Here is a 22,370-nt window from a genome sequence, read left to right on the forward strand (position 1 = left end):
TTAATTGTTAACGTTTTTTTGCTTTTGACAGATTCTGGTTCTTCAAAATAGCTGCCATCATAGCTATTATAGTAGGAGCCTTCTACATCCCTGAAGGACCTTTCACACGAGGTAGAGCAGCAAGTTGTCTTTAAGGAAAAGAATACTGGTCATTGTGTTTATATCATTTTTCTTATTTATTCAGCTGTTAAGATAAACAAAGGAATATTGTCTTAGAGTAGAAAGAACCTTGATATTTGATTATTCAGAACCGTACTGCTTCTCTGTATAATAAATTGACTTGCTTGCAGATGAAATGAGTTTGAGCTACAATTTTTTTTAATAGATTTTTATAAAATGTATATCTTATTTATTGTTTGCAACTACAAACAACTGTGATTTTTCCTATTTTGCTGGGGAACAGATACTGATGCAAAATCAGTGGAGTAAATGAGTTGTATTACAATCTACATTGCCACATAATTGCATGTTTTCCAATCTATAGGTAAAAGTTCTACACACTTTCTTGTTCCCCTTTTCTCTTCCCTTCTCTCCTTGTTCTCACCAGGGAGAGCAGGAGCATTCAAATTCAACTGTGGAGTTCCACCCTTCCAGTATGAGGAATCCTTAAGTTTTGTAGCTGGCAATTTGAAACTTATACACTCACCAGCTGATCTGATCTCTTCCCCAACACCGCCACCCCCCACTTCCCTTTAAAAAAACTACTGGCTAGAAATGTTATGCATCAGAATACATGGCTGACCTTTCTTTCTGGTTGATTCTTCTTGTAATTATCTCTCTTCCTCCCTCTGATCCTGATTCTTCTTGTTAATCTCCCTCATATATGCACTCTTTGTTTTCCTCTTTTTTTTCTTTTTCTTTCCTCCTCTCTCACTCGCCCCTCTCTCTCACCCCCATCTCGCTGTTTCACTTTGGGCCTATTTACTCATCATGATCTTTTTCTGCTCAATACCTGTCTGTTAATCTTTCTGACACTTTTTTAAATCTCTTTTTCTTCTAATCTCTGACTGATTACTCTGTCACATACGCTGCTGACCTGTTGTTGCCCAGAGTGTCATTCATAGTGATCCATAAACAACATGAGCCCAGTTGAGCCAGAACCTGTCTTCATGGTTCACTGTGCAGCTGCTTGTATGCAGGATGGTCCCAGTCGATCTGACTTTTGAAATTCATGTGCAGAAGTGTAATAGAGGAGAAAATGAGAAAAAATGTAAGAGCAAATAAGTAAAAGAATAGGCGAGAAAGGAAAGTGTTGTCAAGTGAGAGGGAGACAGAAGGGGAGAGATGAAAGAGCAGGGTTTTTTTTAGATGTTAAACATCCAGTTTGCTAATTGTGTTTGTTTTCTCCCCCCATTAGCCTTGTTTGCGATTGGTACAGCTGGTGCATTCTGCTTCATACTAATCCAGTTGGTTTTACTGGTTGATTTTGCTCATTCTTGGAATGAGTCGTGGGTGGGAAAGATGGAAGATGGAAATTCCAAATGCTGGTATGCAGGTGAGTAACAGATAAAAATCTGTACTTACAGGAAAAGTCATTAGCAAATATGCATCAAGCTGTTAAAAACTGCTAGAGTTCTTTTGGAAGCATAATGAGTTCAATACAGTGTGTTTTTGTAGAGAGCTCTGTGCAAAATTACCACTTCATCACTAAGATTGCGAATTGAAACCTACTTAATCTATTTGTAACAGTCCAGTTAATTTTAATTTGGCATTTCTAATAGCATAAATTTTTACAGGAAAACGTTTGAATTAATACATCATTTCCTGCAATGTGCCCTGGTTTATTTAGGTAATGTGCCATTCTTCAGTAGCAAGGATAAGTCTACATTTGAGCTGGCAGATTTTTTTGTACAGAGGTTATGAAAGTATTTTAGCTAACATTTTGAGTGTTATAAATGTGTATTGAAGACTTTTTGAACAAGATTGTCATAGTATTCCCATCTACTTGTATAATTTAATATATGACGTGTAACAATCTTAATTATAAACAGGAATATCAAGATAATTATTTTAGCTTCCAAACTCCAATAACACAAATACAAAAGCAAAATACTGCGGATGCTTGAAATCTGAAATAAAAACAGAAAATGCTGGAAATACTCAGCAGGTCAGGCAGCATCTGTGGAGAGAGAAACAGAGTTAACATTTCAGTTCTGACAAAGGGTCAGCGACCTGAAACGGCCACAAATTTAATTCTGGAGGCAGGATAGGGACAGCTGGTTCCGGTCCCGCTCCCAGCTGCCTCTGCTCTGCAGACGTGATTTTATCTTGATTGGCCTTGTTACCGGCCAATTAACAGGAAGCGGGTCTGATGACGTCCTTTGATGACGTGTCATCAGTCGATTTCCTTAAACTGACCACGTCCACATGGAGTTTGACAGTTGTTCTGTCAGTGTTTGACAGCATTGAGGTGCTGCAAACACTGACAATCACTGCACAAAGATGAACGCTTGCACCCAGACTATCCAGTGACTCCCTCCATGTGCTTATGGAGGGAGTCACAGCACGCAGGGAGGTTCTCTTCCCTTCCAAGGGTGGAAGAGACCTCCCCAGGACACCAACTTACCTTGCACCTCCACCCAACCCTCCCTATCTACTTTATCACTTCCCCATCTCACTGGCCACCCCTCACACTCACCCTCATCCTACTGCAAGCATACCAACTAACAACACACAAGGGTGGGCACTTGAGAGGATTAGCCAATGTCCATGTGAAGTTTCTGGTAATGTGTTGTTATACAGTGAAATCTCTTTTTCAAAAAAGGCCCCTTCTTCTGAGTGAACCTTGAGAAGTGTCTTACTGAGTTCCAGCGATTGTTCAGTCATAACTTCCCCCCCCCACCCCCCCACCCCGCTATAGCATGGAATGGCTTGGACATTAAAGGGATGCTTCACGGTGTTGGTGTGGGATGGTGTCAACCTGGCACTTCATGTGGCAGCCAGGGTTTACAGCGTCAAGTGAAGAAAATCTGGCTACGGTGATGCCATCGCTGGCCTCCTGGCCAGTAATTTTGTCTGGGGCTGATGCACTGTGTCCAGTGCAGCATCAGGTGATGGCGGAGAAGGTTGGTGATGTTGGTGTTGGGGCTGATCGTGGAAGGATTCGGAGGACCACGGTCTGATTGTTTCATTGGCTCCGATGTTGCTGGAATAGATGGCAGCTGCAGGTGAGATGAGAGAAGCGATCTGTCACTGGTGAGAGAGGTTCTCCCAATGAGGTGGCACTGGACATACAGTTGAATCTAAAAACTTGTAAGCTAAAGAAATTTCTATATGTATTAAAAATGCAGTAACCAACATTTTCTGTGCTCTGAAACTCACCATCTTGACACACTTCTGCAGTTGTCAGCTTTTCACAAAGCTCAGAACAGACTCAAAACACACCAGGTTGAGCTGGCGTGTTTCCCAAACAGCGGGTAACCAGTGGGGGAGAAGGGAAAATTACAAGTAAGCATCAAAATACTCTTAAATTGGCTCTTAACAAGCCATTTAAGTAGGTGAATTGTCTCCCCCGCCGCTTGCTATCGGGTCAGTTCTGCGCTGACAGACCCGACACCAGGGAGACTTGCGTGGAGGCGGGTTGACAGCGGGTAGGAAACCCGCTGTCTATCTTTGTGATTTTGACAGCGGACCTACCTCCAAACCCGCCCCTCAGCACAATTAAATTTGCAGCCGTTAACTCTGTTTCTCTCTCCACAGATGCTGCCTGACCTGCTGAGTATTTCCAGCATTTTCTGTTTTTATTTCCAATAACACAAATGTGCTTTTAGCAGATAGTATGGTGATGTAATAATACACTGTGCCACTGTATAGCAGGATTGGGTTTGTGTACATAATTTTTGAAATGGTTAGTTCCTGAGTTTCTTTACTTTTCAAGGTCCCAGCTCCAAGCCCGCTTCTTCCACAATTCCCTGTTCAAACTTATTCAGTCTGGTTTCTGCCCTTCTTGTAGAACTGAAATCGTCCTGGTTAAAGTCACCAACGATATCTTCTGTGATTGTTACCGTGGCACATTATTTCTCCTTGTCCTATTTGACCTCACCAAACGCATGAGGGAGAAAGGAATAGACAGATATGTTAATAGGGTTAAATGAAAAAGGGTGGGAGGAGGCTCATGTGGAACATAAACACCGGCATGGGCCGAATTGCCTGTTTCTGTGCTGTAAATTCACACCATCCTCCTCCACTGCCTCTTTTCTATGGTTCAGTTCTGTGGACTTTGCATGGTTCCACTCCTATCTCTTCCAATGCATCTTGATGAATGGCTTCTTCTGCCACTGTTGTTACCTCCAGTTCCCTGAGGCCTCCTCCTCTTTGTCATCTATAGCTACTCCTCGGAGACATCATCCAAAGACATGAGACCAACTTCTGACACCCACATTTATCTCTCTCCACTGTCCTTGTCCCCATGATCACCTACCTGACATTGTTATGGATAAACCCCAAATTTCTTCCAATGAATGGGGAAAATCAAAGCCATTGTTTTCAAACCCCCCTCCCCCCAACCACCCAAAAAAAAAAATCAACTCCTTTGCCAGTACCATCCCTCTCTGGATGCTTGCTCAAGCTGCACTAGAACATGTGTAACCTTAGCACTTCGTTTAGAACTGAACACCAAATTACATACCTTATCCATCACCAAGATTATTTACTTTCACATTCATAACATTGCCTGCCTCTGTTACTACCTCACTTCCACCAGAGCCCTTATTTGTACTTTTGTCAAGTCAATTTTCTCTAAAGTCCAACCTTCTTGTTTTCCCGGCTCCGCCCCCCTATAAACTCTAACCTTCTCAGAATTCTGCTTGCCCTGCACTAAGTCCGCTTATCCGGCACATCTACTCAAACGGACCTACAGTGGCTCCCTGACTCATCAAATTTAATATCCTTGTCATCTACAAATTCACAGCCTCACGCCACCCCACCTCTACAGCCTCCTCCAACCTTGCCTCTGACATTGATCTTCAGTGCACCTATCTGTCCCTGTGTTTCATCATTGGCAGAGCTTTCAATTGTCTCCGTCCTACTCTGCAACTTCCTTTCTAAAGCCCTTTGTCTCTCTCCTTCTATCTCTGATATTAAGACCTTAAATCCCATCTCTTTGAACAATCTTTTGGTATCATCTCTTAATTCCCATACTAAGGCTCTGCGTCTATTAGTTTCTTCTTACGTGGAGTGTATTAAAGTATTAGTAAGTGTTACTGTTGTAAGTCATGCCATTAAGGGATTCTGCCACGAAAAGGCTACGTACATTACACAGGTGTGTGAAAATCCGAGGGAATATTAATCCAAATTGCTCTTGTAGATCCCTTAGTATGTAGGTTGAGAGCAACCCTGGTAGAAAATGGGAGCCAAGTTCTCAGCTTGCACTTATGGCTGTAGTGTAGTACTGGAAGAATGCAAGGAAGATGTTTTATTTCTAATGCATCTTTCATCTCAACAAGATCCTCATCTGTCCTTTTTCTAACCCTCTCCGGTCCGCATTTAAACCGAATGATCTGACATTTTGATTTTATTCTTCGTTCTTTGTCTACGACTTTACCTAGATTAAATATGGAGTGAACGTTCTTTTTCCTTACCTGTTTTTCTTTGTGCATTTTCTTACTCTCTTTCTCCTCCCCCACCCCACCCACCCCGCCCTTGCTCCAGTGCCTTACCTTGTTACCGGCCAATTAACAGGAAGTGGTAGCCTTGAAAATATCAGCAAGCTGTTTTACCTTGGGAGCCAGTACAGTGGAAAGAGTCTTATCTTCACTCAACATCCACATATATATACTTCCAGCATTAAGTACTGAATAGTGACAGGAGTGGGTCAATATTAGCAGTGGTCTGAAAGCAGTTGCCTGACATGAATAGGGTAGGAAGGCATTTAGATAGGAAGTAGATAACAAAGAAACAAAAGAGGTGCTAGTGAGCTAGTAAGGAGTATGATTTTTTTCCCCAAAAGGGCTGTTGAATAAATTCTCCATGGGACACTATTAGAATGAAAGATACCGAGTAACGACTTCTCACTGTACTTGATAGTAGAAAGCTCTATAAGACTGAGTCTGATGAATATACCATGGTTGTTAATTGGCTTTATTGTCGAGGATTAGTATGTGAAACTGAAACTCAGTTGAAGACTCCAGTTTAAGAATTAAAAAAAAATCTAATTCTGAAACTGAAACACTTTTTTTAAGGAGTGAAGCAAAAAGTTTTGAAGTGTATTCACTGCTGTGGTTAGGAAGGATATAAATTGCAGCATAATTAACTATAAGGAAAGACACTTTTAATCAGTCTTTTTTGACAGGATTGAGAATGACTGAGATGCCTTTACATTTAGTAACCTGCCGACACACATTGTCTAGGCTCTCATGTGAAACGTGGCCACTATGATAAGGCATCAGCTGTAGACCAGCAAGGAGTCTATGCTTTCAGGTCAAAAGGGAAGAAGTGGATAAGGAAAAAACCTTAGTAATCGAACACTACCAAATCAGATTATTTGATCATCCATTCATTTGCTGTTTGAGGGACTTGCTGTGTGCAAATTTGTTGCTGTGTTTGCCTATGTAAAAATGGTGGCTCGCTTCAAAAATAATCCATTAGTTATAAAGCACTTTGGGACGTCTTGAGCAGGTGAAACGCGCCTTATAAATCCTTCTGTCCTTCCTTCCATCCCTTCTTCCTTCTGGGCTTTTCTGCAGACTCCTTACTGGTCTACAGCTGATGCCTTATCATAGTGGTCATGTTTCACATGAGAGCCTAGGCAGCGTGTGTCGGCAGGTTACTGATTGTAAAGGCATCTCAGCCGAGCTCAGTCCTGTCCAAGAGACTGATTAAAAGTGTCTTTCCTTACAGTAGGCACATAGTTAATTATGCTGCAATTTATATCCTTCCTAACCACAGCAGTGACTACACTTCAATACAAGTCTCCAGAAACTATGCTACGGCTTCATGATTCCTGTTGTTGCACCACACTTAGAAAACAGTGTTCAATAAAGATATATTTCCACTAGAAATGGTGCAGAAATCACCAATAGGACTGATCCCAAGTGTGAAAGGGATGAGCAAGGAAAGAGTAGAGACACTTAAGCATTACATTCTTGAAAAGTGATGGCTAAGGGAGGGTGGGAGGGTTATCATTGATGTGTATATAAAATACTGTTAAGTGGTATAGGTAAGATAAACCCAAAGCATTATTTCAAAGTACAGGAAGAAAATAGAATCCGAAATGGAAATTAGACATCAGGAAAAAAGGCTTTAGAGTAAAAAGTATTTTAAATAATGTACCAAAGAACGTAATAAACAGTAAAATATTGTGGTTATTCAATTGAATGTCATCATGGGAGAAGCTAATTTACTTCTGGATGGAGTCTTGATGGGCAAATAGCTTTTTCTCATCCCTGACTTTTTTCATGTTCTTAACTTCAAACTCACATGGGTCCAATAAAATAAGAGTTCTCTTTGACACTTTGCACCAGCCAAATGGACACGGAAAGGGGTCGATTTTCATTGACCCGTGGAGTCGGGTTTGGAGGCGTGCGGGGGGGTTAAAGTCCCGAATTCGGGGGTCCTGACACCATCCCGCCCCAAACCCGCCTCCATGTAAGTTTCAAAGGAGACAGGTACCCGCCCCGCAGTGGGACCCGTCTACCCGAGGCGGGAAGGGATTAGTGCCAATTAACTGCCTGTTAACAGGTAGTTAACAGGCAGTTTTTAGCCTAATCCCTATTTTAAAACTTGAAGTGTGGGATTCCCGACGGCTCCAAACCACGCCAAGTTAGAGGAGTTGGGCCGTCGGCTTGGAGGGGTCGAGATGTCGGTGTTCAGGTGAGTGATGTGTGCATGAGTGCAAAGGTAAGTATGTTTGGTGTGTCTAAAGAAGTTTAAATTACCTGTACTTACTTTTTCAGCTTTCCTTCCTCTAGGTTTCGGGAGTCCATCATCTAACTGGCACAGAAAGCAGAATGGCTGCGAACTGTCAAAAGTGACAGCCTGCAGCTTTCTGTGCCAGTGAGATTTCTAACTGAGTCTGTGTAGAAGAACTCAGGTTAGAAGTAAGACTGTCCGTGTTTGACAGCTTCAAACAGCTGTGAAACACTGATATTTCATCTGTCAAAACGTCTTGACAGATGAAATTTCAGTCTGTGACGTCACCTGTTGCCGGGTGGCCCTTAATTGGCCTGCTGAGCCCGCTGGGCGGGCTCAACAAGGTCAATCAAGTTAAAATCGCGTGGATTGGCCGCATCTCGATGGAGGCGGGACTACAACCCCAAAAGTTGTAGTCCCGCCTCCTTCCCGACTTCTGAATGAAAATCACCCCCAAAGAATTGGTCAAGTCTTTAATTTGTACAGGTGGAATTCATTTTAAGCCATTTGATGATAAGTGGGCTTAGAATTGAAAAATTAATTTTCATTTTTTGGTGCAAGCCTCCTAAAGGCCCTCTTCCTCAACAGCACTGTCAAACCCATCGTCTTTCTCCTTCCTGCTCCGTGAACTGTTTTGTCCACCACCCTGCAAAGTGCTCCCATGTCTCTCTAAGTGAGGAGCACTATAGAAATATAAGTTGTCAGTACAGTTGTAGGATTTCAAGTATGCAACAAACTATACAACACACAGTACTATTTCAAAGTTGTTTCACAGTAACATGTGGTTTAGCCTGCCAGAAAATATTGTGGCTTTTTTTTTACTTAATTGACTAGTAGTATCGTGTTCAAAAAACTGTTTGCTCTCCTATATTGAGATTAGCTTACACCTTAGATACTTAAAATAAAAACTCCAAAAATGAGTTAAAGTTATAATACAGATTTACCTTTTTTGATTTCTTTTGCAGCCTTGATCTCCATCACTAGCCTGAATTACGTCTTGTCTTTCATAGCAATTGTGCTTTTCTATGTGTTTTACACTAAGCCTGAAGGATGTGTTGAGAACAAGTTCTTCATTAGTTTCAATATGATCCTTTGCATTGCTGTGTCTATTACTTCTATTCTTCCAAAAATACAGGTAAGAATAAACATGCAGTGTCTATTTTCCTGATATTTTTGTTCCCATACTAATATGAGAGCACAGACTAAGTCCAAGTTCTCCACCTACTTTGTTCTTGAACCAGCTGCTTGAAGACTCATATGAGTGCCTAGATTGGTTTGCCCAGTTTTTTCTTATGTTCATCTCGCTTTTGAGAAATGTGTTTAAATTGAGAAACAATTGTAACTTAATGGGATGCATCCACAGGTCATATAGTCCTGGAAAGCGTTATTTGCAGTAAGCACACTTTTAGAAGCATTTTTTAATAGCGAAGAGGAAACTGTCACAATACTACAGGGTGAATGCTGAAGCTTAACTACAAAGAAACTTTACTACCCACAATAACAAGTCAAAAAGGTTTCCCAAAAGTTTCTGTAACAGATTGAATTTTGCCTGAGCTGAATTTGTAACATATATATTTCTGTAATGCTAGTTTCAGCATACAAGGGTTTTTGTGCTAGATATTTTCTTGGGTTCAGTGGCACCAGTCACTCTCATAAGCTGATTTCAGGTTACCCAAGATCTGGAGTACACCTTTCACTGCCTATTTCTAGTCAAATGATAGAATGGCCCAGGGATTGTAACACAACCCTTGTTCCATATACTGAAATGCATCCACGTGCTGCCAAGTGAATTCTTATGGAAGGTGGATTGAAAAACACTCATTGAGTTGAGGCACAACTTCAAATCAACAATTGCATTATTTTACATAAGATACACGAATGAACTGTTTCGCAGTGAGAACAATCAATTTCCCTGTGCTTCTATTATGAAAAATAAAGATGTAATTTACCAATTCGTTATGGTCACTCATCTCTAGCTAAAAAGCCGAACTGGTTCAGACTTTTAAAACACAGATTGCTGCTGCGAGAATACTGTTTTCCCAGTGTGTGTGTGAGAGAGAGCGAGCGTGAGAGAGAGCGAGCACGAGTGAGAGTGAGTGCACTCTGGAAACTGCCCCTCGAGTCTCTGAGATGGGGGTCTTGGTCAATCACAGTTGCAGCTCGGGTGAATTCCTACCATCTGATGTGTTAACAGCGGGCTTCCAAAGGTCTGCCTCAGCAATGCGATTGGAATGGAATGATGCCTAGACCCTCAGGTGTCACAAAGAGTGATCTGCTTGCAATAGTCTGAAATATTGGATATTCTAAATAACAGTCTTACCACTGTATAACTAATTAACACCTCAAAACGCCCTGCGAGCCTAATGAATTTTCAGGCTACTGCCTTATGTTTGAGAAAAATACTGCACGCAACACCTTCAGAGTTAACTCTTTATAAGCTGAATCTAACATTACAGAAACATTATACAGGAAACTTTCTGGTATCCGGCACTGATGGGACCGAGCTGGTGCCGTACCATCAAAATTGCCATAGAAACCAGCGCTAATGTTAAAACATACGGAGCTTTTGAGCTCCGTGTGAATCAACAAACCCTGTTGCTTAGCAACAGCTTCAAAACAGTCAGCCGCAGCTTAAAAGCGTCTCTGTAGCTAAGCAACAGCTTCAGCTAGACCTTGCAGAGCCTGACTGGGGAAAAAAAAAAGCAACGAGAAGTAAAAACAACTTACAGGAAACGGCTCCTGAATTTTGCCGGTAGATAGAGCTTTCCGGACATTTAACCTCCGGTTAAGTTTCCTGTAAATTAAAAATATCAGCTCAGGCAACATAAGCAAAATCCAGTCTATGACAGAAATGTTTGGCAACTTTCCTGACTTTGTTAGAATGTTGTTGGTAGTAACTCCTCTTTTTAGTTAAGCTTCAAAATCCACTTTGGAGTATTTAAAAATACTCCAGGGAAAGCTAATAAAGATCATATTTGGGAGCCTCACCCCAGTAACTCAATATTTAAATTTAGTTCTTAAATTTAACCAGCTTTTATTTTTATGTGGCTTCCCTTCACAAATGAGTACATTTTTGACTTCTGTAATATACAGCCTGTTACAATTTGGGGTTAAGTCAGACCATTGCAGCTGAGAAATTACACTTGCTGACAGACAATAGGAGGAAGGAGCAGAAAGGAATTTCTAATTTCAGTGCATGGAAAAACAAAGCAACTTGGCTGCATTTGTTTAAATTGTGTTTGTTCCTCCATCTCACATTTTCATGTTCTTTCTCTGCTTTCTTGTTAGTTGTAAATGTTTTGTGACCTGTTGGTGATCTTCCCCACTCCACTGACTCATTTCTTCCAGTGTAGGATTTATTTGCTTTCATAGAATCATAGAATGGTTACAGCACGGAAGGCAGCCATTCGGCCCATCGAGCCCGTGCCAGCTTTCTGCAAGAGCACTTCAGCTAGTCCCACTCCCCTGCCCTTACCCCGTAGCCCTGCAAATTTCTTTCCTTCAGATACTTATCCAACTCCCTTTTGAAAGCCGTGATTGAATCTGCCTCCGCCACCCTTTGAGGCAGTACATTCCAGATCTTAACCACTCGCTGTGTAAAAAAGTTTGTTTTTACGTCGCCTTTTGTTCTTTTGCCAACCACCTTAAATCTGTGTCCTCTGGTTCTCGACCCTTCTGCCAATGGGAACAGTTTCTGTCCAGACCGCTCATGATTTTGAACACCTCTATCATAAGAACATAAGAAATAGGAGCAGGAATAGGCCACTTGGCCCCTCGAGCCTGCTCCACCATTCAATAAGATCATGGCTGATCTTGGGCTCAAAGCCACTTCCCTGCCCGCTCCCCATAACCCTTCACTCCCTTATCTTGCAAAAATCTGTCTATCTCCACCTTAAATGTATTTAATGATCCAGCCTCCATGGCTCTCTGGGGCAGAGAATTCCACAGATTTACGACCCTCAGAGAAGAAATTCCTCCTCATCTCAGTTCTAAAAGGGTGACCTTTTATTCTGGAACTATGCCCCCGAGATCTAGATTTCCCCACGAGGGGAAACATCCTCTGCATCAAATCCCCTATCAATCTTCTCTGCTCCAAGGAGAACAACCCCAGCTTCTCATGTCTATCAACGTAACTGAAGTCCCTCATTCCTGGAATCATTCTCGTAAATTTTCTTTGCACCCTCTCTAAGGCCTTCACATCCTTTTAAAGTGTGGTGCCCAGAATTGGACACACTACTCCATTTGTGGCCGAACCAGTGTTTTATACAGGTTCATTGTAATTTTCACACTTTTGTACTCTATTCATGAAGCCCAGAATCCCATAAGCCTTTTTAACTGCTTTCTCAACCTGCCCTGCCACCTTCAACATCTCTCTGTGTCTCTGTTCGTGCACCCCCTTCAGGATTGTACCATTTAGTTTATACGTCCTTTCCTCATTCTTTCAAGCAAAATGTATCACTTCATACTTTTCTGCGTTAAATTTCATCTGCCACATGTCCGCCCATTTTACCAGGCTGCCTATGTCCTTCTGAAGTTTTTCACTCTCCTCCTCGCTGTTCACTATACTGCCAAGTTTTGTGTCATCTGCAAATTTTAAAATTGTGCCCTGTACACCCACATCCAAGTCATTAATACATATCAAGAAAAGCAGTGGTCCTAGAACCCACCCCTAGGGAACACCACTGTATACCTTCCTCCAGTCTGAAAAACAACCGTTCACCACTACTCTCTGTTTCCTGTCACTTAGCCAATTCTGTATCCATGCTGCCACTGTCCCTTTTATTCCATGGGCTTCAACTTTGCTGGCAAGCCTATTATGTGGCACTTTGTCGAACGCCTTTTGGAAATCCATGTACACTACGTCAACTGCATTACCCTCATCAAAGAATTCAATCAAGTTAGTTAAACATGATTTGCGTTTAACAAATCATTGCTGGCTTTCCTTAATTAATCCACACTTGTCCAAATTACTGTTAATTTTGTCCCTGATTACTGTTTCTAAAAGCTTCCCCACTACCGAGGTCAATCTGACTGGCCTATAGTTGCTGGGTTTATCTTTACACCCTTTTTTGAACAATGGTGTAACATTTGCAATTCTCCAGTTCTCTGGCACCACCCCCATATCTAAGGAGGATTGAAATATTATGGCCAGTACCTCTGCAATTTCCTTCCTCAATTCCCTCAGCATCTTAGGATGCATCCCATCCGCTCCTGGTGACTTATCTACTTTAAGTACAGCCAGCCTTTCTAATACCTTCTCTTTATCAATATTTATCCTATCAAGTATCTCCACTACCTCTGCTTTGGTTCCAGTAACTTTTTTTTTTAAAGTGAAAAGTTATTCTGTTGGGTTTAAAATATTTAAGCGCTGTCACAAATATTTTTTATAATCTATTATTTTAAATGTTTTATTTATAGGAAGCGCAACCTCGGTCTGGTCTCCTTCAGTCTTCAATCATCACACTGTATACTATGTATCTCACATGGTCTGCAATGTCTAATGAACCCGGTAAGCCCTCACATGTTTTACAGAAGGGTGGTTAATGTGATACTTGAGTGAAATGATATGTGTTTGGCATGTGGACTTAGCTTGTGACACTAAATATGATACTTTTAAATAAAGCTGATTTTTTTTTGAGTTGATATCACAATTCAAATGAAATGAAATTCCTAATTGCAAAATGGATTACGTAAATATTTTTCTATTTAAAAAAAAAAAAAAAAGACCTTTATTGAAGTGCAGACCATGTTGTGGGTAATGTCAATTTTTAATCTGTCTGTTTTTTCAGTCCAGGTAACTTACCAAATATATTCTTTCTATAGAAAAGTTTTCTAGGGTGTTAATCATTAGAGCTCCTAACTAATGAAACCTAAACTGTAGAAGCTGAATAATCAGCTGTAAAAGCATTGCTCATGTGCACATCCACCTAAAATTAGAATAATTTGTAGACCAAGACATTGCAGTGTTTTAAAGTAAGATCTCGTGCTTTATTTTTCAGACCGACAATGCAATCCTAGCCTTCTGAACCTTATTAAACAATTAGCCTCTCCTACATTGAGTCCAGCCAATAGAAGTGAACCTTTAATACATGTAACACCTTCACCTCCAATCTCACTGCAGTGGTGGGATGCACAGAGTATTATTGGACTCGCCCTCTTCATTCTGTGTCTATTATATTCAAGGTATGGTCTGGGCAGGAATGTTTAAGCCACATTATTATTGGAGATTGTTTATACTAGGCAGATTATTTAATATGTTAACTTATTTTTCATTCAGTTGTTTAATGGTATTGTATGTGACTGCTAGAATTGGGTTGGATGGGTAATGCACCTAGCCTGAAGCAATCTAAATGTCCCCATTCTTAGAGATGACCATTTAGCTCAAAAACGTTAGTTGTAGGGATGGATTCCAGCTGCGGCAGAACATGAAGGAAAGGTAAGTTCACACCAGAAGGGATTGTAAATGTATCCATATTAAGCACAGCCATTTTGAAATAGGTAGGCCTGAGGGATATATTCTGAGAAATAATAGGGTAAAAATGCATTGGGTGCCAAGAATGATCCCTGCGCTTGAATGACTGAGGCACATCTAATATTGGACCTCATCATCAGACCAGCGAGCTGCGGACACCTAATGGGTGTACTCAAGCAGCTTGCCGGAGAAGAGGCCTCGACGATAGTGTCGCTGGCAGTGGCCCTCAGGTAAGTCCTTAAAGGGGACAGAAGAGGGAGTCGATCAGGAGGGTAGCGGTGGCCGGGAGTGGGGACGATCAGGGAGGTAGTTGAGGCCCCAGAACAGATCTCTGGGGAACACTACTTGTCACATCCCACCAATCCGAGTACATACTCTTTATTCCCACTCTCTGTCTCCTACTTCCTAACCAATTTCCAACTCAAGTCAGAGGCTAACTCCAATCTGTACACTCTTATTTTTGCTAATAATCTCTTGTGTGGAACCTTATCGAATCCCTTCTGGAATCCATGTAGATAACATCCATAGACATTCTCTTATCTACCTTATTAGTGACCTCCTCAAAAAGAATCAACCAGATTAGTCAGACATGACTTGTCTTAACAAAGCTCTCTCTGATCAGCTCCAGTTTGTTCGTGCTCGGTCATTCTATCCCTAATGACAGATTCTAGTAGCTTCCCCACAGCTGCTGTTAAACTAATAGGCCTGTAGTTAGCTGGTTTCTCTCCCACTGTTTTTAAATAATAGCAAATTTCCAATCTAACGGCACAATTCCTGTATCAAGAGAGCTTTCAAAAATCATGACAAACACTTCTGCAATTTCCTCACTTACTTCTTTTAATAGCCTGGGGTGGAAACCATCAGTTCCTGGAGATTTATCTATCCCAAGTCCCATTTATTTTCTCCATTACCTTTTTTTTTATTTGTATCGAATCCAATTAGTTCCTCCCCTTGGTTTATTTTTAGTTTCCCTTCTATCACTGATATTTTAACCTCTTCCTCTATTGTGAAAATGGATACAAAGTACTCATTTAATAAATCTTCCATTACCAGGTCTATTACAGTATCACCCGCATCTGTCTTTGATGGGCCCATATCTCCCATAACCCCTATTAGCCTTGATAGTACTTGCGTTTTTTTCATATTCCCTTTTTGTAGCTCTTAATATTTTCTTTGTGTCTCTTTGTTGTTTTCTATATTTCTTCCAGTCTGCTGGATTACCACTTTTCTTGTCATTTGTGTAAGCCACTTCCTTTAGTGTCTGTTTTTCTGTCGGTTTATCTGTTAACAACTCAGCCCAGCTTAATGTGTTCAGTTTACGGCTCATTTCTTCAACATCAGCCTTATTTAAGTTTAAAACCTTGGTTTGTGTGTGATCTTTCCCCATCTCAAACTAAATGTCAAATTCTTATCATGTTAAGGTCACTGTTTGCAAGATGCTCCCTTACTGTCAGGTTATTAATTAACTCCGGCTCATTACTCTTTACTAAATCTAGCATGGCTTGTTCCCTTGTCAGTTCTAAAACATATTGGTCCCGATATTTAAGGGGTGGAGGGAAACTCGGAAATCCTGGGAATGCGGAGGTCTTGCCAAATTTAGCAGCAGAACCTCATTATCATTTTTTTACTCCTTTTCCCGCCTGGCAGCCAGCCAGATTGACAGGCTGGCCGACTGCTGCATGGGAAAGCCAGCGGTAGAAGGCTGCAGCTGCAGACCGTCCCCAGCAGCAAAGATCGCGGGGTTGGTGGGCGGGATCGGACCGGCAATCGGGAGGGAGGGGGCCTTGGGAAAGATTGTGGGCTTGGAGGGTTAGTTAGACCGGCAGGAGGGAGGGGTCTGGGCGAGATCGCAGGTTTGAAAGGGGGTGGTGGGGGGTGGTCGCGGCAGAAGATTTGCTTGACGGGCCGGGGGAAATCACTGCTACTCCTCCTGGCCCACAAGCTGTGCTATAAAAAGCCCATACCTGCTGGATCTGGCTCCTCCAGCCTCCCTTTAGCTGCCGGTTTTCCCGAGCCCTGGGTAACCCATGCAGGAGTTGTTAAATTCAAATCACCGCCAAAATATCAGGAACAGAGCCTCATTTAAATATTATAATTACAGACCCGCCTCTGCAGAGCGTGTTACTCACATGCCCCGAAACCCAACGCGGTCAAAACGGAAACAGGAAGTTGGCGGCGTGTTTCCCAAATTTGATTTAACCCCCCCACCCCCTTTCGAACCTCTCCATCCCATTGTGGAGGGGTTAAAATTTCCCCTCATTGTTTCAGAAAACTCTCCTGGATATACTCTAGAAATTCTTGCCTTTGCGACTTGAGCTGTTGAGCATCTCCCAGTCTATGTGAAAATTAAAATCTGTTGCTGCGGCATGTACTCTGGAGATGGAGGGCTGAATATCGAGTCTAGTAGCAGGGGCATCAGTCGGGCAAACTGCTCTTTCCTGGATGATGTTGAATTTCTTGAATTGTTGCCGCTGTACCCATCCATGCCATTAGTGAATATTCCATCCACTTTTGACTTGAGTCTTGTAGCTTGTGGAGGGGCTTTGGAGATTAGGGAGTGAGCCATTCATTACAGAGTATCCAGCTTCTGTCCTTGTAACCACAGTGTTCATATGGCTGGTCCAGTTAAGCTTCTGGTCAATGGTGACCCCCCCCGGGATATTGATAATGATGGGCTTGACAATGATGATGCTGTTGAAGGTCGGGGGGAACTAATTGGGTCTTCTCTTGATAGAGATGGGCATTGTCTGACAATTCTGTTACATGAATGTTACCTGGAACTTGTCAGCCCATATTGGATGTTACCAGGTCCTGCTGTAGGCTGCCATGGAATGCTTCATTATTTGAATGGTTGTGAATGGAGCTGAACACTGAATCATCAGTGAACAGTCCCACTCCTGTCCTTATGATGGAGGTAAGGTCATTTATGAAACAGCTGAAGATGGTTGGACTGGTCCCTGAGAAACTCTTGCAGAGATTTCCTGGGGCTCCAGTAGTTGGCCTCTGACAACTGCAACTACCTTCCATTCTGAGTTAGGTATGACTCTAACCACTGGAAGGTTTTCCCTTTTGACTACCACTGACCTCACTTTTGCAGGGGTGCCTTGGTTCTGTACCTAGTCGGATGCTTCTTTGATGTCAAGAGCCGCTAATCTTAGCTCTCCTAAATTTGCTTAGTTTAATATTGGGGCTGTTACTGCATGCATTCCAGCTGAAATGAGTAATTTTTGATCATTGTAATTTTATATTTGCAGCATTCGTTCCTCGAACAACAGTCAGGTGAATAAGCTAACACTCTCAGGCAGTGAAACGGTCATGTTGGATGACTCCTTGGCTGGAAATGCTGTTGACGTTGAGGAAGGAGATGGAGTACGGAGAGCCCATGACAATGAGCAGGATGCCGTCCAGTATAGCTATTCATTCTTCCATTTCATGCTTTTCCTGGCTTCACTCTACATTATGATGACACTGACAAACTGGTACAGGTAAGTAATTGCATTACAGCAAAGGCCCTCCACTTTTTCAAAGGGTGAATTATTTCTAGGTATTACATTTAATGCAGTTAATCTGGTCTAGATGCTGAGAGGTTGTTTCCCCAGGCTGGAGAGTCTAGAACTATGGGGCATAGGCTCAGGGTAAGGGGTCGGCCATTTAAGTCTGAGATGAGGAGGAATTTCTTCACTCGGAGGGTTGTGAATTTTTAGAATTCTCTACCCCAAAGGGCTGTGGATGCTGAGTTGAGTATATTCAAGACTGAGATAGATATATTTTTGGACTCTAGGGGAATCAAGGGATACGGGGATAGGGCAGGAAACTGGAGTTGAGGTCGAAGATCAGCCATGATCTTATTGAATGACGGAGCAGGCTTGAAGGGCCTATGGCCTACTCCTGCTCCTGCCCCTAATTCTTGTGTTCTTATGTTGTTCTTACGTCTATTTTGGTTGGTTTTCTTCAGATAATATTGATTTTGGTGTTGGGAATAAAATGTGGTTCACCAATACTGTTTGTGGTTGGCCAACAAATTCTTCACACAATCCAAGACTAAATATCCAATTTGCAAATAACTTGATTGAAGTTTATTCAGATCATTAGTTACTGGAAAGTCTATATTGTGCAAACATTATCCCCTTTTTAGCTCTGGGACTTAGGTTTGTGCCCTTTACCTCAGGATGGCTCCATATACTGCTGATCTCTGATAGGTGGAAAAACGCTACGCTGACAGACCATGTAAGCTCAGGCTAAAACTACTAATTAAAGCTAATTACAAGAAATAAATTGTGCAAATGAAAATATAAATTCAGTATTTAATTTGGTTCGAGTCCTTATTTCCAGGGTTTCAGAGGAAGCAAAATAGAAGCTCTCTGCCCAGAGTCCTTACTTACTGCAGTTTCCCAAATTGACTAAAAGTATGAGGGCTGGCACATAGATATATCTGGTTCAGGCAGTTTCCTTGCACCTCAAAACAAAAGAGTCATTCCCTCATTAAGCAAGTTTCTTTTAAAGAAGTCTCCTATCTCAAGTTAGATAGAAAGAGTTTTCAATAATGTTCAGTGAATTGTTGCCTTTTAACACATGGATGAATGCTGAATCTTCTAACATTTGAATACTTTACTCTATCTGTCCAAGCTATTGTATATTATTTGTAATCTTGTGATGGTAACATTGGATATGCAGAGTGGAAATGTTCTCCTTCTCCAGTGATGACATCCCTTTGCTTGTTTTGGGAATGATTGAAAAGCTACTAGCAACTTTTTATTTTTGCTTTTGCTTTTTCTTTCCTCTACAGCCCTGATGCCGACTACACGACAATGACGAGCAAATGGCCCTCTGTGTGGGTGAAAATCACATCAAGCTGGGTCTGCCTTCTGTTGTATGTCTGGACATTGGTAGCACCTCTTATTCTTAGTAACCGTGACTTTGAGTAGAGTGCTGTGTTCTCATTTGACCATGGTTGCTGAATTAAACAAAATCCATCTAACGTGAAACCAAATGGTATAGCTATTGATTTTTTTTTTTAAAAAGCATTGCATACCGAAGAACATTTATGGGGCCTATTGCACTGAATCATTGCATAAAACAAGAAACAATGTTTTTAGCCTTAATGTTATTATCTCCAGATGAGTAATATGCACTTGTTGCATCCTATTGAAAGCTATAAGAAGGGGAAGGGGGGGGGGGGGGTGCAATTTTAAAACTCTTAATTTAGGTTGTCTATCATAGATTGTAAAGCAATGTTGATTAGAAGCTCGTTACAGTTTCCACAAAGCACGTAATACTGTTTTTCAGAGGCTAGCTGTTCTGTTCTATGCGTTCATACTCCACTTGGCCTTTTTTCTTAAATTGAAGCTTTTATTAATGTATCATTAAAAATTGTGTCCTTATTTTTGTGCATTACATAAATCGCATAGGTGTTACAGTTAATAAACATGTCACTCCTCTGTACCAACAAGACCTAAAAAAAATTAGCATCAAATAGTGACTCGTACCGAATATTTAATTTGTCTTGTATGGCTGGTAGTGAGCATTATGGATAGAAACAGGCCAATAAAAGAGTGAGCATAATGTCTCATGCATGCTGCAAATGAAGCCTAGTCCAAATAATCTGGTCTGTAAAGAGTTTGTTAAAAATTGTATAGAAAGGATGAATGCTAAATTATCCTAACCAAAGCTGTATTAAGCATTTAGCACTATTAAAGTTCTGGAGAATAAATGTGATTGTGTGTGTGTGTCATTTTTCTCATTTTGTTTTCTCCAAAATTTATAACTGAAAGAGTTCTTATTCATGATTGAACAAGCTTATTGAATGCTATTAGTTTAATTTTTCAGTCTCTACTACTATTTGAGGCAGGATAATCTTATTTTTTGACAGAACAGTCTGTTATTTGTGTAAGATTAAACTGGTATTAAAAGTCCTTATGAAGGTTAAGAAAAAAAGGTACTGTTTCCCCATCCCACGCAAATTTTTTAAGGGAGGGAAACGAAAGGGAGTTGAAATATTTCTTCTATCTTTTGGGAGAAACTTCTTATTCCCTGGCAGTGCCTTAAGGCTGTAAAAAAGCTGAGCAAGTCAATCAACCTCATTATTTTTATTTCATTATACTTGATTGACAGCACTGCTGTGTATACCTATGGTTGGATAACAATAATAACTCCATTTATATAGTGCCTAAAGTTTAACATAAAGAAACATCTCAAGGCACTTCACAAATAGATGTAAGGAAATGGATGCCAGACCAGGAAGGAAGAGATGAGAAGGGATAACTAAAAGCTTGATGAAAGAGATGGACATTTAAAGGTGTGGAGGTAGAGAAGTTTGGGGAGGGAGTTCCAGAGAGTAGGACAAAGACAGCTGAAAGCTCTACCATCAATGTTGCAGCGGTGGGAAGGGCGGGGGAGGAACATACATTAGTTTGGAGTTTAAAGAATGGAGTGTTCAGAAACTGATACGGGGTAGAGGCGATTGCAGAAATTGGACAGGCTAGTCTTTGAAGGGATTTATGTGTTGGGAATGGTGAGCCAAATGTAGATCAGTGAGGACAGGGTGATGGGTGAGTGGGACTTAGTGAAGGACAGGACACATGCAGTAGAATTTTGGACAAATTGGAGTGTGTGGAGGATGGAAAGCCAGCAAGGAGAATGTTTGAATAGCTGAGTCTGGATATGTCAAAGATAACTATAAGAGCTACATTGGTGGAGCTGGGGAAAAGTTGTGGTGGAAGTAAGTGGTCTTGGTGATGGAGTTAAAACCCAGGGTCAAACAAGACGCTAAGCTTGTGAACAAACTGGTTAAGTTTGAGAAAGTGGCTAGTTAGGGAGATCACATCAGTAGCCAGGGCGCAGTGTCTGTGCTGGCGTCTGGAGACGATAGATTTGCTTTCTCAATGTTGAAGTGGAAAAAGTTGCGACACTTCTAAAACAGGACGAATGCAGTCGAGGGGTTGAGAAGTGGTGAATAGGTAGAGCTGGGTAGCATCAACAGACATGTGAAAGCTGGCCCCGTTCTTGCACATGATGCTGCCAAGGGACCACTTTCTTTCTCAATGGCCTGGAATTTGCAGTCAGCAGCGAAGCGAAGGCGTGCTGCTGGCCCCGAAGTACACTTCACACAAGGATCTCACGCTCCCTGTGTCGTGAACTTCGGAATTTCCGACCTTCAATTCAAATCAACAAACTCTAGTGGGGAACCCCTTGTGCAAAGTGCTGTGACATCAACAGGCTGTCTAAGCAGCCAATCAAAAGGCAGAATTCTCACACAGCAAACAAGGAAGTGAGTAAGCTCTTAAAATTCTAACTTTTTAAAATAGTTCGAGCAAAAGAAAGATTGGGGCTCTCGCATGGGGAAAAGGCAAACCTGAAAAATGTTTTTAGAAAAGTTTCTTCATTTAAATTTTTATTAAAATGGACAACATTTATTTAGCAGTACTAACGCTGTCAAAACCCTAGTTACACCTAATCGCTTTGGGTCTAACTTTTAGTGGGGAATTTAACAGCGTACTTACTGCAGAAGAGCCGACGTTTTTGTCAGTTACAATGATTTGGTTGATTACACAGATTGCCGGCTGTGTGGAGGGGGGGCACAGCGCAGCCTGTTTCAGAGCTGTCAATGACCGACCTCAACTTCGGGATTTCCGCAGGCGCCAAATCCCGAAGTTTCAAAGGTGGAATGATGATGAATGCTGCCAATCCGCCATCCTGCCGACCGCAAATTACGGGCCATTATATTTATAAAACCTGTGCTGTTAGCTTTGATAGCCTTTGCAGGTTTATTTTTTCAGATTTCATTTTTGCACCTCATATTACTTTCTTTGTATCCCTTTGTTGCTTTTCACAGCTCTCCCACTTTGCCGGATTTCCATTTTTCCTTGCATTCGTGTTCGCCTTTCCTCTTAGCTTGATACTGTCTCTTATGCCATTTGTTGACCACGGTTTCTTAACTACACAAGTGATGTGTTTGCATTTTATTTTTTAAAACTTGATTTTGCTTCAATGTCAAACTTGGATTGTCATGAGTCATATTAATGATTGATTCTTTTTAGAAAAAACAGGAATT

General features: G+C 41.4%; 1 protein-coding gene across 1 annotated transcript in view; it reads left to right on the top strand.

Annotated features, from left to right (window-relative positions):
• The window catches only part of LOC147108665 (serine incorporator 1-like), a 30,511-nt gene extending 10,476 nt beyond the window's left edge, over positions 1-20,035 (top strand). Inside the window, exons 4-10 of the mRNA XM_086005360.1 lie at positions 32-111; positions 1,358-1,495; positions 8,814-8,983; positions 13,267-13,357; positions 13,848-14,031; positions 17,575-17,805; positions 19,107-20,035. Coding sequence (XP_085861486.1) covers positions 32-111; positions 1,358-1,495; positions 8,814-8,983; positions 13,267-13,357; positions 13,848-14,031; positions 17,575-17,805; positions 19,107-19,245 — 1,033 coding nt within the window. The 3' untranslated portion in view covers positions 19,246-20,035. The remainder of the gene's footprint in view (positions 1-31; positions 112-1,357; positions 1,496-8,813; positions 8,984-13,266; positions 13,358-13,847; positions 14,032-17,574; positions 17,806-19,106) is intronic.
• The last annotated feature ends 2,335 nt before the right edge of the window (positions 20,036-22,370 follow it).

The sequence above is a fragment of the Somniosus microcephalus genome, chromosome 13, assembly GCF_052327205.1.
Source record: "Somniosus microcephalus isolate GS21.2 chromosome 13, FLI_Smic_1.0, whole genome shotgun sequence".
NCBI classification, from domain to species: Eukaryota; Metazoa; Chordata; class Chondrichthyes; order Squaliformes; family Somniosidae; genus Somniosus; species Somniosus microcephalus.